The following is an 18,128-nucleotide window of genomic DNA, read 5'->3' as shown; positions in this document are numbered from 1 at the left end:
TGCTTATCTGAGTTCAAATAACAGACACATCTCAACATCATCTGTTCAGAGGAGACTGTGTGAATCCGGCCTTCATGGTCAAATTGCTGCAAAGAAACCCCTACCAAAGGACTCCAATAAGAAGAGACTTGTTTGGGCCAAGAAATACAAGCACATTAGACTGGTGGAAATTTGTCATTTGGTCTGGAGTCCAAATTTGAGATTTTGGGGTTTTATGAGACACAGTGTGGGCAATGGATGATCTCCGCATGTGTATTTCTCACCTTAAAACATAGAGGCAGAGGTGTTATGGTGTGGGGGTGCATTGCTGGTGACACTGTCTGTGATTTATTCAGAATTCAAGGCACACTTAACCAGCATGGCTACCACAACATTCTGCAGCGATATGCCATCCCTTCTGGTTTGGGCTTAGTGGGACTATCATTTGTTTTTCAACAGGACAATGACCAAACACACCTCCAGGCGGTGTAAGGGCTATTTTACCAAGAAGGAGAGTGATGGAGTGCTGAATCAGATGACCTGGCCTCCACATTCCTCCGACCTCAACCAAATTGAGATGGTTTGGGATGAGTCAGAGTGAAGTAAAATCAGCCAACAAGTGCTCAGCATATGTGGGAACTCCTTTAAGACTGTTGGAAAAGCATTCCAGGTGAAGCTGGTTGAGAGAATACCAAGCACGTGCAAAGCTGTCATCAAGGCAAAGGTTGACTATTTGAAGAATCTCAAATATGAAATATATTTGGATTTGTTTAACACTTTTTTGGTTACTACATGTCACGCCCTGGTCGAAGTATTTTGTGTTTATCTTTATGTATTGGGTCAGGCCAGGGTGTGGCATGGGGTTTTTGTATTGTGTTGTGTTTTGTCTTGGGGTTTTGGTGTTGGTATTGGGATTGTAACTTAGTGGGGTATCTAGCAAAGTCTATGGCTGTCTGGAGTGGTTCTCAATCAGAGGCAGGTGTTTATCGTTGTCTCTGATTGATAACCATATTTAGGCAGCCATATTCTTTGAGTTTGTCGTGGGTGATTGTCCTTTGTGTCTTTGTTCCTGTCGGAGAGGCGCCGGTATGAGGAGGCAGCATGGCGACTCGGAAGGAAACCTGAGAGTCAGCCCCAAAAAGTTATTGGGGAGGGTCTCAGGGAGAGTGTGGCAGAGTCAGGAGTCAGACCTAAGCCAACTCTCCCTGTTTATCATGAGGAGCCAAGGAGGAGACCAGAACCAGAGCCAGTGTTGGGGGTAAGCGAAGCAGAGACTGTGAAGGAGTTAATGGGGAAATTGGAGGAGAGAGAAATGAGGGAGTTGCTGTGTTGGTGCTTTTTGCATGGAATTCGCTCGATGGAACGTGTCGGGGATTTGATGGCACCTGGGTCAGCGCTCCATACTCCATTAGTCGGCTGGTGAAGTTGGTGCCAGCCTCACGCATCAGGCCTCCTGTGCACATCCCTAGCCTTGCACGTCCTGTGCCAGCACTGCTCTCAAGATCTCCAGTACGCCTTCACGGTCTAGCCCATCCTGTGCCACCTCCACACACCAGCCCTCCGGTAGCAGCTCCCCGCACCAGGCTTCCTGTGCGTGTCCTCGGTCCAGTACCACCAGTACCAGCACCACGCATCAGGCCTACAGTGCGCCTCGCCTCTCCAGCGCTATCGGAGCCTTTCTCCTCTCCTGCGCTGCCGGAGTCTCCCGCCTGTTCAGCGCTGCCAGAGCTTTCCTCCTCTACAGCGCTGCTGGAGTCTCCTGCCTGTTCAGTGCAGCCAGAGCTGCCAGTCTGCATGGAGCAGCCAGAGCTGTCAGTCTACATGGAGCAGCCAGAGCTGCCAGTCTGCATGGAGCAGCCAGAGCTGTCAGTCTGCATGAGCAGCCAGAGCTGCCAGTCTACATGGAGCAGCCAGAGCTGTCAGTCTGCATCGAGCAGCCAGAGCTGTTAGTCTGCATGGAGCAGCCAGAGCTGTCAGTCTGCATGAAGCAGCCAGAGCTGTTAGTCTGCAAGGAGCTGTCAGTCTGCAAGGAGCTGCCAGTCTGCAAGGAGCTGTCAGTCTGCACGGAGCCGCCAGAGCTGTTAGTCTGTAAGAATCCGCCAGAGCCGCCAGTCAGCGTGGAGCAGCCAGAGTCGCCAGTCAGCATGGAGCAGCCAGATCTTTCAGTCTGCCAGGATCCGCCAGTCAGCCAGCCTCTTCCAGATCTGCCAGAACTGCCAGTCGGCCAGGATCTGCCAGTCGGCCAGGATCTGCCAGTCGGCCAGGATCCGCCAGACGGCCAGGATCCGCCAGTCGGCCAGGATCCGCCAGATCCGCCAGTCAGCCAGGATCTGCCAGTCAGCCAGGATCTGCCAGTCAGCCAGGATCTGCTGAGACCACCATCCAGCCAGGATCTGGTAGATCTATCTACCTGCCTGAGCTTCCTCTCACTCCCGAGCTTCCTCTCACTCCCGAGCTTCCTCTCACTCCCGAGCTTCCTCTCACTCCCGAGCTTCCTCTCACTCCCGAGCTTTCTCCCACTCCCGAGCTTTCTCTCACTCCCGAGCTTTCTCTCACTCCCGAGCTTCCCCTCAGTCCCGAGCTGCCTCAGTCCCGAGCTGTCCTTCAGTCCCGATCTGCTCCTCAGTCCAGTGGGGTTCTGGGTGAGGACTACTAGGCCATGGTCGGCGGCGAGGGTGGACTATCTAGGGACGCGAGGAGAGGGGACTAAGACTTTGACTGAGTGGGGTCCACGTCCCGCGCCGGAGCCGCCACCATGGACAGACGCCCACCCGGACCCTCCCTATTGTTTTGAGGTGCGTTCGGGAGTCCGCACCTTAGGGGGGGTTCTGTCACGCCCTGGTTGAAGTATTTTGTGTTTATCTTTATGTATCGGGTCGGGCCAGGGTGTGGCATGGGGTTTTTGTATTGTGGTGTGTTTTGTCTTGGGGTTTTGGTGTTGGTATTGGGATTGTAGCTTAGTGGGGTATCTAGCAAAGTCTATGGCTGTCTGGAGTGGTTCTCAATCAGAGGCAGGTGTTTATCGTTGTCTCTGATTGGGAACCATATTTAGGCAACCATATTCTTTGAGTTTGTCGTGGGTGATTGTCCTTTGTGTCTTTGTTCCTGTCGCTGTGTTAGTTGACACAAGTATAGGCTGTTTCGGTTTTCGTTTCGTTATTTACGTTCTTTTTTTTGTAGTGTTTGTGTTAATTCGTGTTTACGTTGTTTATTAAACATGGATCGCAATCTACACACTGCATTTTGGTCCGACTCTCCTTCACACCTAGAAAACCGTTACACTACATGATATCATATGTGTTATTTCATAGTTTTGATGTATTTAAAAATAACGAGAAACCCTTGAATGAGTAGGTGTGTCCAAACTTTTGACTGGTACTGTATTTTATTGCCTGACTGAAAAAAAGGCACTTCAAACTTTTGACCGGTAGTGTAGCTTAACAGGATATTATATGAATTCTCAACTTTTTATAATCCCCCATTAGATATACATTTCACAAAATCTGCCCTTTCTATCAGAATAGGGTGACTCAGAGTGACTATTTAGAAATAACGAAACACATGGGTCTGGGTTGACCAACCCTCCCACCCCCAAAAAACTGTGGATGAAGAGTTGTCAAAAACAAGAGGAGAAAAAAGTCAGCTTTTGGCATTCAAAGCAGGTTGCAAAAATGTCATAACAGAAGAGCTCATTTGACCAGAAAGCACTTTGAATTCTGAGTTGTTCTCATGTAAATCAACAGGACAAAGGTCAGAGAGCTAAGGACTAAGATCATTCTTATTAATGTTTTGTCTATTGAAACTGTCCTTTAAACACTGGTGTAATTATTCCAAAAGGGAATTGGACAATTAGCATCTTATCTGAACCACCTTCCTTCATTGTGAGAAAGTGCTGGACTGAAACTACTCTGACATAGATCAGGATATTAGAGCCCAAAGACACAATATTAGAGTCCAAAGACATTTACTGCGTCATTGATTATTACTGTGTCATATCTACACCAGATAACAGGAGTTTGGTTCTGTTTCTGGACATCACTATATTAAACATTTATTTTCTTCCTCGTCTCTAAGGTGACAGGATAATCTAGTTTTCCTCTACCTATACTGTGAACCATTAACATTGTACAGGTTGCCATGCTAACAATAACATGCATGTACTGTGCCAAAATGAAAATCATGAAATTAATGTGAAACAATGTTGTATATGATTCAATCATCTCTCTCCCATTGCCTATAGGGGAACTGGTGAGAATGTTGAATTGCTGACAGCAGTCCCGATGATTACCTTGGAGCACTGATTACTTATTTCCCCCTATAGGAAATAAGTGATGTCATGTAAAAAAATAGAGGTTTAGGTGAGAGAGAATGGAATTTAAGAAGGACGTATTAAAGAGGATGAGGGAGAGGATAGAGGACAGTGATCAGGAAAGAAAGGCTGTGTGTGACTCACAAGGCGGGGAGCATGGAGTGGAGAGACAGGTAGAGAGAAACCCCAATATTCTGGACCATACATTTCATGACCACCCTTTCGTCCTCAAGTTCATAGCTAGTAGTGAGATGAATACCATATTTTCTCTCCAATAATAGATGATTCTATAGATCTTAGAGATAACGTTTACAGTAATAGGAGCTCAATATATGATGAAACCTACTGTTATCCAAGATAATGACATACTGTACTGTATGGCGGTACAGATGTAGGATCTTCATTTGACCACTCTGTTGCAGGAGAACTCTTCTGCAATGCAGGACATTTAAAACTTGTATTGTATTTGCTGGTTGACTCGACAAAGACAAACTGGCAACAGGCGAACAGAAACCACAGGTATAAATTCACAGGGGATAATGGGGAAGATAGGCGATACCTGGATGGGGGTGGAGACAATCACAAAGACAGGTTAAACAGATCAGGGTGTGACAGGCTTCTGAAGTTTGTCATTTCCACTTTGAAATCTAGACTTGATTTTCTCTTACAAAAAATCTATTGACCCCTGCAAAACTTTCCATGAATTACAGTCCACATAATAATTCCAATTTCCTGTTGCTCCAGGATAATTTCCTACTGTAACTGGCTCAATTTAAGGTCATACAAATTTAAGATCATACATCTGTACAGTAGTTACACCGTAGCATCCACTGTACTTGTGAGATTTTAAGCAATCCTATATGATAATCAATAGAGAGTCCTCATTGCAAGGGCTTCCAGCTGTTTAGTGATGGTCCTACTGTATAAGTGCACACTTAATGATGTTACCACTATGCTGTCAGGCATGTCAATGGTTGCTCTATGTGGAATAATATTTTAAATTCTTCTTCTCAATTGTAATAGGTACATTACACATCCATCCAGGTTGATTCCCCCCCCCCCTTGGGCTGTGCCATTGCGAAGATATTTGTGGGCTATACTCGGCCTTGTCTCAGGATGGTAAGTTGGTGGTTGAAGTTATCCCTCTAGTGGTGTGGGGGCTATGCTTTGGCAAAGTGGGTGGGGTTATATCCTGCCTGTTTGGCCTTGTCCGGGGGTATCGTCGGATGGGGCCACAGTGTCTCCCGACCCCTCCTGTCTCAGCCTCCAGTATTTATGCTGCAGTAGTTTATGTGTCAGGGGGCTAGGGTCAGTCTGTTATATCTGGAGTATTTCTCCTGTCTTATCCGGTGTCTTGTGTGAATTTAAGTATGCTCTCTAATTCTCTCTCTTTTCCTCTCTTTCTTTCTCTCTCTCTCTCGGGGGACCTGAGCCCTAGGACCATGCCTCAGGACTACCTGGCATGATGACTCCTTGCTGTCCCCAGTCCACCTGGCCGTGCTGCTGCTCCAATTTCAACTGTTCTGCCTGCGGCTATGGAACCCTGACCTGTTCAACGAACGTGCTACCTGTCCCAGACCTGCCGTTTTCAACTCTCTAGAGACAGCAGGAGCGGTAGAGATACGCTGAATGATCAGCTATGAAAAGCCAACTGACATTTACTCCTGAGGTGCTGACTTGCTGCACCCTCGACAACTACTGTGATTATTATTATTTGACCATGCTGGTCAGTTATCAGCTGATGTAAGAAGGGCTTTATAAATACATTTGATTGATTGATTGAAGTAAGACACATGAATCAACCTCCATTATTTTCAGTGATGGGATTACTACAGCATATGATGCTAGTAGTACTATGACAGGCTACCATTGTGTGGTCTTTTCTCAATTCTGAAGAGGATATTCCAAGAACTGCAATGCCCTAGCCTCGGCTCCCAGGCTGAGCTCACGTCATGTGAAAGCCTGTGACAGAGGCGAGCAATGGCCTTATAAAATGCAATGTCCTTGTTAAAGCATATTACTACATACACTACTGTTCAAAGGTTCGGGGTCACTTAGAAATGTCCTTATTTTTTAAATAAAAGCCATTTTTTGGTCCATTAAAATAACATCAAATTGATCAGAAATACAGCGTAGACATTGTTAATGTTGTAAATGACTATTGTAGCTGAAAACATCTGTTTTTATATGGTATATCTACATAGGCATACAGAGGTCCATTATCAGCAACCATCCCTTCTATGTTTCAATGGCACGTTGTGTGAGCTAATCCAAGCTTATCATTTTAAAAGGCTAACTGATCATTAGAAAACCCTTTTGCAACTATGTTAGCACAGCTGAAAACGGTTGATCTGATTAAAGAAGCAATAAAACTGGCCATCTTTAGACTAGTTGAGTATCTTGAACATCAGCATTTGTGGGTTCGATTACAGGCTCAAAATGGCCAGTTTTTCTTCTGAAACTCGTCAGTCTATTCTTGTTCTGAGAAATGAAGGCTATTCCATGTGAGAAATTGCCAAGAAACTGAAGATCTCGTACAACGCTGTGTACTACTCCCTTCACAGAACAGCGCAAACTGTCTCTAACCAGTCACTTAGACATTCAGACACAGAAAATCCCACAGAAGTATTTATCCCTGGGCCTCTAGGGATTTCTCTCTCTCTCTCTCTCTCTCTCTCTCTCTCTCTCTCTCTCTCTCTCTCTCTCTCTCTCTCTCTCTCTCTCTCTCTCTCTCTCTCTCTCTCTCTCGCTGTCTCTCTCTCCCTGTCTCTCTCTCCCTGTCTCTCTCACTCTCTGTGTTACTAAAGCACATTGACTGATTGTCGATCTGCCCCAATTCCTTGTGTACAACATTCATTCAGTAATTTAGCTATGACCATTATCGTGCAGAGAGCGCCACAGAGCATTGGGTGGTTGAGGCCAGATGGAGAGTGAGCAGGAACATGTGACAGACAAGTCACATTTTAAGTCAGTTGTGATAACTGACTTAAAATGAATTTCCCTGCTCTTTCAGGTTTCAGGAGCTGACTTCAGTTATGCTTGACATAGTACTCTATCTATCCCCTTATGGTGCATGCAATAGAAGCCCATCAGGTACGTTTTCAGAGGCCTCTAAAAAAAAACCACCTCAGTATAAATATCTTCTACACTTTTTACACCAATATGGGGAAAGGAAAACAGAGCAACATTCATATTAGTCTCTCTCTAATCTAAACCTCTCTTTCCCCTTTTCCTATTTTTTTGGCACCATGTCTTATTTCCCCAAGGTTGTCAGAATATGTGGCCTATGTTAGCTGATTGGAAATAGTGGGGTAGAGCCTATAATGAAATACATTCAGTTTATATACATCATCCATTCACTATAGGTATCCCCATATCCTACAGTAGCAATATGTATTTGTCGGCTACATATCTCTCTATTGTCTAAATTCAGACATTTATGAATTTGCTAAACTATGCTGGGCTCGTTGAACAAGTTGTCCAGTCCATGAACGTTTCCAGGTACCATATACAATTGCTGAAAATATCTGATATTTGCGTACGCGTGCTAAGTATGAGAGAGAGAGAGAGAGAGAGAGAGAGAGAGAGAGAGAGAGAGAGAGAGAGAGAGAGAGAGAGAGAGAGAGAGAGAGAGAGAGAGAGAGAGAGAGAGAGAGAGAGAGAGAGAGAGAGAGCGCACCCCAATGAGCCAACAGTATAGGGTACGGAGTAGAGCGCTGGAGAGGAGTCAAGTCTATGAACAGCTTCTTTCACGTCCTGTGTCTTTTTGCTGCGGTGGAGAAAAGGTGCTCCTTTGAACGCCAGGGAACACCTACATTTTACGCGGAGTGGAGTCAACTTAAATACACATTAATTATCTTATCCAAATTACATTTTTAATAACTGCGGGTTATTCTAAATGTTCTCTGTGTGTGCTGCTTTTCAGTGATCATTGCATCGTGTTACCAGTCTAATTTAGGGGTGCCAAATTCGTCAGGATGGCAATGACGAAGAAAGTTTCAATTGAAAGACATCAGTATTCTCCAAGATGATTCCTTACCATTTATTCAATCAGTAACTGGTTGATTAGTGTACATTTCATAGGTGTTGCATGGACTAATTATATTATTGTCACCAGCAGAACACCAAAAAAATGGATCCCTTGTTCACCACAACTGATTTAAAATTGCCAAGCAATTGGACTAACTCTTCAGGGGTCAATGGAACTGATCAGGACTGGAACCAGTTTGTGCAACCCGTTTGGAGAATTGTGCTATGGGCATTCGCCTACAGTTGCATGGTTACTGTGTCTCTGGTGGGGAACGTCGTTGTAATTTGGATCATTATGGCGCATAAACGAATGCGAACTGTGACCAACTATTTTCTGTTGAACCTCGCGTTTGCTGAAGCGTCTATGTCTGCCTTCAACACCGTTATCAACTTCATCTATTCCGTGCACAACGAGTGGTACTTCGGGCTGATGTACTGTCGCTTTCACAACTTCTTCCCCGTCGCTGCTGTCTTCGCTAGTATCTACTCTATGACTGCGATAGCGGTGGACAGGTGAGTTCTGTTTGGGGAGACGTTTCAATGCGCAGCTTCTTATGTCTCACATTGATGTAACAAATGTGAATTTAATCCAAAGGCTAGAATGTATGTTTATGGTGACAATAAATCAAACAGAACAAAAATGCACTTTAATAATAACAATAATGCACTTGAATCCAGTCACCAAGTTATTAGTAGCCTAATAACTATGTTATAACATATTAGGATTAAGACAATAACATTTATACATTTATACATAGGTTACATGTTATATAGCTAGTAATGTATTCATTCAAAAAAATTGGTTCTGGAGTTATGCTACTGCCGCTGCTACTACATCCTTCATCAAACCAACCAATCAATATATATTTAATTTGTGCACTGCAATTCAAACGGTTATTTAGGGTATGTCAATCAGCAACTGCTATAGATAATTGATGTTAATAATAATGTATATAGTAGATGTCTTCATGTTATGTATTGATGTAAGGTGACAGAGGCTGTGGTATGTTGTGTGTGCATGCATGTTCGTGTGTGTGCGTGCATGTTCGTGTGTGTATGTGTGAATGTGTGTTTGACCTCACTGTTTTGTTTATCTCCAGGCTTTTGTTTTTAAACAGACTCACCCATCACATGGCTGTTATAATTAACCTCCATTTCTGTTTGTGAGATAAGCCCTTCTCATGTGAATGCTGCTGTCTGATTTGTCCTCTGACTTCATACTCCAGCAGTAATAGTCTGTAATGCCTGGATATCTCTGCTTTTCTACAGTAGAGTCTGCATGTATTTGACCTTTGCAGTGTTTTAAAATCAAATGACCCCTGAGAGGAATTGGAGTAGTGAGAGCAGGTTTCATGTCAGGTGCTGAAAGGTCACAGAGAGACACGCTCCAAACACACACTGATCTGAATTTACCCCCAATGCCCCCCCACGCACACACACACTGCTTGTGAGCGGAGCAATACTATACACACAGGGGTTAAGCTAGTAGTCAGCTCTCCATTCATCATTATTCAACTACATACTGTAATTAACTTGCCTAATGAACCCTGTCTCTTCATGAACACATTATCTTTACAAACTCAATGAGCCAGTGATCATGTACGCACTCCTGTATGCAAAACGTAACTGGTAAGGTCTATCATGTAGCGTCTGTGTTACCTCCTTCCTCCGTCTGTCAATGTGTGTGTGCGTGCATGCATTTGTGTGTATTTGTGTCTTTTTGTCAGTGCATGCGTTTGCCTGTCTGAGTATATCTGCATGGGTGTGTGTCGACGATGGACAATATCCCCAGCAGCTTGTGGTGGGTGCTAAAACATTCAGTGTTGCAAAATTCAAAAATGCCGTCTGACTCTCAGTCTCCCAGTGAAGACACCCTGGTAAGTATGTACACACAGTCAGATCCTCAGCCTGCCAAACCAAAACACACTGACAAGCCCTGCCACCTTTTTGTGTGTATATATATTTGTGTGAGAGAGCATGTATGTGTGTGTGTGTGTGTGTGTGTGTGTGTGTGTGTGTGTGTGTGTGTGTGTGTGTGTGTGTGTGTGTGTGTGTGTGTGTGTGTGTGTGTGTGTGTGTGTGTGTGTGTGTGTGTGTGTGTGTGTGTGTGTGTGTGTGTGTGTGTGTGTGTGTGTGTGTGTGTGTGTGTGTGTGTGTGTGTGTGTGTGTGTGTGTGTGAACATAGGGCAGGTACTGCAAAGCACTTTAAAGCACATTAAATTGCATGTTAACCCAACTGTACCATCTGCTGTGGCAGTCAGACTACTGTGTCTGTTATTCTTCATTCACTTTCCACTCATTTAACCCTGACTCACTGTGATTTGGCAAATCACTGAATCTGCATCTCTCTCACCTATCTTCATCTTATTGCTTTATATAGAAAAGGACAACAGCATTCTTTATGTGTTCATTTGAAGGAATGAAATAGGGAGAGTTAGAGGGAAGTGAAGAGAGATAAGTAAGGAGTATGCGTGGAATGAACCCCCAGTGCTGGGGGTCAAACGTGTAAAGTCTGGGGTCAATGCGGCAGCGCCACCTCCAGACCAGACCCTGGTGGACCATGTGATTGCTGACTTTTTTTATTGATCTGCGGTTGGACTATTTGATTAGTGACTCTTAGGGCTATAAGCCAACATGTTGCTGTTGTTCATTTTTCTGTTGCCTACCCTTGGCTTTTACAATGTTGACGATACTTTTAGAGCCCGTTGCTCTGTGAATGAGGAAATATATGACTGTTTTTCCCTCAAGTTTTGTGAGAACACTTGCACCGCAAATACACGTGAGAACTATGCACATTTCTCCCAAACAATATGGGAGAAATGGGACTCTTGCTCTTAAATGTCAGGACTGTTCTCTTGGTACCATGTCTCTGGACTTCACACATCTCCTGAAATATGTGGTGTTAAAGACTCTGGTGACTCTGGACTCTCGTTCAAGTGCTGTCTGGAACTCCAAATGTTGTAACCCTCGATCTAGACATTATCTTGCTGCTTCTACTGTCTGGAAATGTGCAATCTAACCCAGGTCCTGACCTTCGTACCTCTGCCAAATTAAGTAGTCAGTGGCCTACAGTTTTTGCATAGGAATGTAAGAAGTCTTCTGCAGAAAGCTTGATTTTGTGAATATATGGATAATAACTGCCGACCCTGATGTATTTATGCTTTCTGAAACCTGGCTCAAAAAATATTTTACAGACAAAAATATTGGCATAAATGGTTACAATGTTTTTCGTACAGATGGTAAATCTAAAGGTGGTGGTGTTGCTATATACATAAAAGACAAGTTTTCAGTGGTTGTTCTGACTTCTGTTACTAAACCTAAGCAATTTGAATATCTGTCTTTGAACCTAAACCTTGGTTCATCTTTAAATATTGTTGTATCTTGTTGTTATAGACCTCCATCTGCTACTGTTGGCTCTCTGGATTGTATTTTCAAATTGTTATCACAGAATGTCAACTCTGAGTTCGTCCTGATGAGTGATCTGAATCAGAACATGTTAACATCTAGCTCTGATCATCTCTAAATTCTATGCAATACCCATAATCTCACTCAGTTTGTTAACAGTGTAACTAGGTTGAATATAAAATATCCTCTGAAATCCTCTTTGATTGATTTGATCTTAACCAATACTCATCATTATTTTAATGCTTCTGGTATTTTAGCAAATTACATAAGTGATCACTGTGCTATTGCCTGAGTGAGAGATAGTACAATTCTTAAGAAATCTCCACTTGTCATTAATAAGAAAAGAAACTGGAAGCGGTTTGATATTCAAGGTTTTCTACATGATGTATCTAGCATTGAATGGAATAGTCTGGAATTAATCCCTGATGTTAAACTAGCCTTTTCCTACTTCCATAATGCATTCCAGGATGTATAAAATAGGCCCCTTTAAAAAAAATCAGGATTAAGGTCAGAGAGTTTGTACTGCTTCTCCTGAAAGGTGGAGATCCTTCGCTACTTGACAACTATCGACCCACATCAAGATTGTCTGTATTGTCAAAGGCACCGGAGTCCTTAGTTAGTAGGCAGCTAAAGGCCTACTTCCAAGAAAACAACATCTTAAATGGAATGCAATCAGGTTGTAGGTTTGACCACGGCACATCCACTGTGCTCTTGACAAGAAGTTACATTGTGATCCGCAAGGTTCTATTTTGGGCCCACTGTTGTTCATTTTGCATATCAACAACATTGGGGATCTTATTGAAACAGCAGATGTTCATTTTTATGCAGATGATACTGTTATTTATTCAAGTGGTAGTAGTTTATCTTTAGCTTTTGAAAATGCCCAAGGAGCATTTAACATCATACAACATAACCTGTATGATTTAAAGCTGGTTCTAAATTTGGGTAAAACAAAAGGCATGGTATTTTCAAATGCCAGGCATGTTAAAAATCATGTAATTGCTACATTGGCTGGACATACTATGGAGCAAGTAAAAGTGTAAAATATTTGGGTGTGTGGGTGGATGACTAGCTGAGCTTCACTGTTCATGTAGAGAACTTGATAAGGAAGCTCAAGCTGAGAATATTTTTTTTTTTACCGGCATCAGGCTTGTTTTTCTTTGGAGGCCCGGAAGGAGCTGGTATGATGTACATTACTGAAGGTTTTAGATTTTAGAGATGCTATATACCGTTGAAGTCAGAAGTTTACATACACTTAGGTTGGAGTCATTAAAACCTGTTTTTCAACCACTCCACACATTTTTGTTAACAAACTATAGTTTTGGCAAGTCAGTTAGGACATCGACTTTGTGCGTGACACAAGTCATTTTTTATACAATTGTTTACAGAGATTATTTCACTTATAATTCACTGTATTACAATTCCAATTCCTTTGCTGATTGGGAACCATACCAGGCCAAACACATAGAAATAGAAAACATAGAACACAAAACATAGAATGCTCACCCCAACTCACGCCCTGACCAAACTGAAACAGAGACATAAAAAAGGAACTAAGGTCAGGACGTGACAGATATAGAAACTTTTGTACCTGTTTCCTCCAGCATCTTCACAAGGTCCTTTGCTCTTGTTCTGGGAATGATTTGCTCTTTTCGCACAAAAGTATGTTACCCTCGAAGAGACAGAATATGTCCACTTCCTGAGAGGTATGACAGCTGCGTGGTCCCATGGTGTTTCTACTTGCGTACTATTGTTTGTACAGATGAACGTGGTACCTTCAGGCGTTTGGAAATTGCTTCCAAGGATGAACTAGACTTATGGAGGTCTACAATGTTTTTTCTGCAGTCTTGGCTGATTTATTTAGATTATTCCATGATGGCAAGCAAAGAGGCACTGAGTTTGAAGGTAGGACTTGAAATATATCCACAGGTACACCTCCAATTGACTCAAATTATGTCAATTAGCCTAACAGAAGCTTCTAAAGCCATGACATCTTTTTCTGGAATTTTCCAAGCTGTTTAAAGGCACAGTCAATTTAGTGCATGTAATACAGTGAATTATAAGTGAAATAATCTGTCTGTAAACAATTGTTGGAAAAATGACTTGTGTTGGAAAAATGACTTGTGTCTTGCACAAAGTAGATGTCCTAACCGACTTGCCAAAACTATAGTTTATTAACAAGACATTTGTGGAGTGGTTGAAAAACTAGTTTTAATGACTCCAACCTAAGTGTATGTAAACTTCTGACTTCAACTGTATGTGCTTGACTGACCTTGCTGCTTAATTGACCAATAGAATTGTCCCAAAACTGTAAACCCCATCCATTTGGTACTCCAGACAGGCTATAGCCAATGTTTTGTTTCAAGTTTTATTGTCACGTGCACGAGTACAGCGCAATGCTTTTCTTGGAAGCTCTTTTCACAACAGTGCTGTAATCAATATCAATATGTAGTACTATAAAATAAAGTAAAGTAGAACAAAAACACAAGAAAAATAAATAATAAGAACACGAGAAGTAAGTAAGCTATATACAGGTTCAGTTTCAATACCATATTTATATTATGCAGGAATACTGGAGTGGTAGGGATTGATAGGTATAGGGGTAAGTTGACTAGGCATCAGGAGTAGCAGCAGTGTGTGTGTGTCGTGTTAAATTATATCAAAAGTTATTTGCCACAAGCTTCGTAAACAACAGGTGTGGACTAACAGTGAAATGTTTACTTACAGGTCCTTCCCAACAATGCAGAAAATAAAGAAAAAATAGAAAAATAATAGAAAAGTAAAGAATGTAATAATAAAAGTAATAATAAATACACAATGAGTAAGGATAACTTGTTTATATACACGTGGGACCAGTACCAAGACGATGTGCAGGGGTACGAGGTCATTGAGGTAGATATGAACATATAACTAGGAATAGAGTGACAGTTAGTAAACAGTAGCAACAGCGTGTGTGATGAGTCATAAAAGGGGTCAATGCAGATAGTCAGGGTAGCTATTTGGTTAACTATAACTATTTAGCCGTCTTATGGCTATTCAGGATCCTGTTGGTTCCAGACTTTGTGCATTGGTACCGCTTGCCGTGCGGTAGCAGAGAGAACAGTCTATGACTTGGGTAGCTGGCGTCACAATTTATAGGGGCCCCCTCTGACACCAGAGATATAGAGATCCTGGATGTCAGGGAGCTCAGCCCCCTCCCTGTAGGCTGTCTCATTGTCGCCGATGATCAGGCCTACCACCGTTGTGTCGTCCGTTGTGTCGTCAACAAACTTGATGATGGTGTTGGAGTTGTGCATGGCCACGCATTCGTGGGTGAACAGGGAGTACAGGAGGGGACTAAGCACACAACCGCCTGGTAGAGAGGCATCATTGGGCAGATCATGGCTGTGTCTTCCTTTATAATCTGTAATAGAGTGTTGCCCCTGCCACATGTGGTTGGTGGCAGAGCCTATGTAATAGATCCTACCTTGTTCCTTTATTGTCCTTTTGCTTGGTTGATGGCTCTGGGGAGGTTGTAGTGGGACTTCTTGTACTTGTTCATGTCCTCAGCTGTAGCCTCAGGGTTGTCTGCAATACCCTTGTGTGTGGTAGCCCTTTCCTTTAGCTTAGTGTCAACTTCTGTGTTAATCCTGGGCTTTTGATTGGGGAAGCAGCGAACCTTCACTGTGGGGACAACGTCGGCGGTGCAGTTCCTAATGAAGCTGGTGACGGCGATGGTTAGCTCATTGATGCGCTAGCAAAGCAGTCCTGTAGCATAGCCTCTGATTCGGAGGAGCATTTCTCAACAGAGTGCGTCAAGGGTACTTCCTATTTGAGGTACTGCTTGTAGACAGGAAGCAGGAGAATAGAGTCATGATCTGATTTGCCGAAGGGGGGACGAGGGAGTGCCCTGTATGCTTTCTTATGGGTAGAGTAATAGTGGTCTAGAACTTTATCGCCCCTTGTGGCAAAGGAGACATGTTGATGGAAGTTTTCCTCACGTCTTAATGACTTGGAATTCAAATCACTGGCAAGAAGAAAAGGCCTTCGTGTGCATGATTTCCTGCTTGTTTATAGCCTCGTACAGTTCATGAAGTGCCAGCTTGTTGTTATTTTTGTTATGACGTGGAATGTATAACAGTCACGATAACAGCAGCACACAGTTGAGATGTAGAAGTGTTGGCATTTGACCATGAGGTATACCAGGACGGGTGAACAATGGGTCGAGACATCCACTGCGTTAGAGTCAGCACACCATTTGCTGTTGATGAAAAGGCATACCCCTCTCCTTCTCGATTTCCCTGAATCCAATGTCCTATCCGCTTGGTGAATGGAGAATCCATTGAGTTGGATAGCCATGGGGGGTATCTTGTCCCAAAGCCATGTTTCATATTTACTATTTGATATAAGTATTGGAACCCAGGTCTGCCACCGGGACACATCTCCTCCCATCTGTTGATGTGGATATTATGCAAGGGTGTTGGCCCCTCTGCAGAAGGACCCTATTCCATGGCGAGCTCTCTATGAGATGAGAGCACCCTGACGGCAAAATCTTCCTTTTGCTTGATTGCATTTTTCCTTGTATTGTAGGGGGCTTTGGTGGTTTAGATGTTATTGCCGGATCATTGGATTTGTGCCTCTCTAATTCATTCATACCATCTTCCAGTGTTGCCTGCTACTGCCTAAAGACATTCACAACAAAGGCAGGTAGAACACAGAGAAAGAAAGTGAGGTGCGAAACAGGTGTGAAAGAAATTGAGACAAAGAGCGAGGCTGCAGACACTCTGGGGCAAGTAGTAGCTACAGAATACAGATCGAATTTCCCCTTGGAAAATAAGAAAAGGATTCGCTAAACAATGATTCCATGGTGTAGTAAGGGTATGAAAATAAAAAATAAAGACAGTGGTTATGTGTTTGGTGTTTGTTCATGTGGACATACAGTACGTACATCTATGCATTTGTATGCCATTGGTGAAAAGTAAACAAACTGACATCAGTCACCAGTATCAAACCCACACTAGCCTCAAAAGCCATTACTCTATAGCATCTACTGTATATAGGCTCTTCAAGTAGTGTTGTCAGAGACACCTCTAAACTAAACTCATACCATGGAGAAGCAGCATTGGAACAATATACAAGTTTCCTAGCCATGTGGTAGTGGAACGAGCCGAGCATAGCAGAGAGTCAAAATGGGACAAATATTTGTGTCGACTACTGGGAGTGTTTTGAAATCAAGTATCATCTCTCCCCCAATTTGGTTATCGGCAGAAATCCAATTAGCAGATTAAATGGGGCTATTATTTGGATTACGATGTTGATTAGATCTCCCAGTATAACCCCTAGTGTCTAAGCCTCTAGATAGCGATATCTACTAAGCTAACAGATGAGTTTTTGTTGAGATGGTCATACCATATACCATCTAGCTATTTGATTTCACATTTTAGGATCCCTGTAGGTATCAGCAAAAAAAATAGTTTTTATTATTTGATGAAACATTGAATTTGGTCTTACTGCTATTAGCCCATAGAAACACATTGAATAACACATTCATACATGGCAAAAAAAGACATTGCAAAACCAGTCTCTGACATTGCTCGTTCTGATATTTGTTTTTTTATGGATTATGTGCGTATTGTTTATTGTATTATTGCTAGGTATTGTGAGGATCAATGCTGGAGACAGGAAGCAGGTACAAGGAGAAAATTTAATGAACAACGGACATGAAACAGGACAGGAACAGCGTCTGGACGAGGGAAATATAACCACACCAATGCTGACACAGGGAATAACGTGAGGAGCAGGCAGATAAAGAGGGGTAATTTACAAAGTAATGGAGTCCAGGTGAGTCCAATATTGTGCAGCGGCAGGTAATGATTGTGACAGGTGTCCGTAATGAAGGGCAGGCTGACATCCTCGAGTGCCAGAGAGGGGGAGTGGGAGCAGGCGTGACAGGTATTAAACACAAGCATTTTGCTGCACCTGCAAATCTGTTTACATGACCACTAAACGTTGATTTGAGATAGTCTAAAAATAAATCCAAAGGAAGTTTGTTTTGAAGTATGTTTCCTGTATTTTAGAAATATAGGAAAGCTCAGGGACATTTTTTTGGTTGAAAGATCCTATTCACTTCCAGTTACCGGATGACCTTGGGACCAGTACTGTGAAGCTTGTGTCTCCGCTTTTCAGAACTGTGTCCAAATAGTTTCTAGCTCAAACTGTTCCGACTCTACAGACGTTTTGTGAGAAGACCTGTACAGAGTTAGTACGCCGATGGACCAAAATGGATGACACGTTCGTATTAGTGAGAGTCTCAGCTTTACAAATATTTACTAGCTCAAAACGTTCTGACTTTACGGACGTTTTCATGAGAAGATCTGTGTCCTGGTCTCACAAACACGTTGTAAGTCTGTTGTTTTCCATTGCAGAG

At 42.9% G+C, this 18,128-nt stretch overlaps 1 protein-coding gene across 1 annotated transcript in view; it reads left to right on the top strand.

Moving 5' to 3' along the window:
* Nucleotides 1-8,493: 8,493 nt before the first annotated feature.
* LOC124035253 (substance-P receptor-like) overlaps nt 8,494-18,128 on the top strand; it is a 40,289-nt gene continuing 30,654 nt past the window's right edge. The window contains exon 1 of the mRNA XM_046348699.1: nt 8,494-8,830. Coding sequence (XP_046204655.1) covers nt 8,565-8,830 — 266 coding nt within the window. The 5' untranslated portion in view covers nt 8,494-8,564. The remainder of the gene's footprint in view (nt 8,831-18,128) is intronic.

This window comes from Oncorhynchus gorbuscha, linkage group LG05, assembly GCF_021184085.1.
Source record: "Oncorhynchus gorbuscha isolate QuinsamMale2020 ecotype Even-year linkage group LG05, OgorEven_v1.0, whole genome shotgun sequence".
In the NCBI taxonomy this organism is placed as follows: domain Eukaryota; kingdom Metazoa; phylum Chordata; class Actinopteri; order Salmoniformes; family Salmonidae; genus Oncorhynchus; species Oncorhynchus gorbuscha.
The sequence above is the reverse complement of the archived record's forward strand: the minus strand, read 5'-3'. Positions and strand labels throughout refer to the sequence as shown.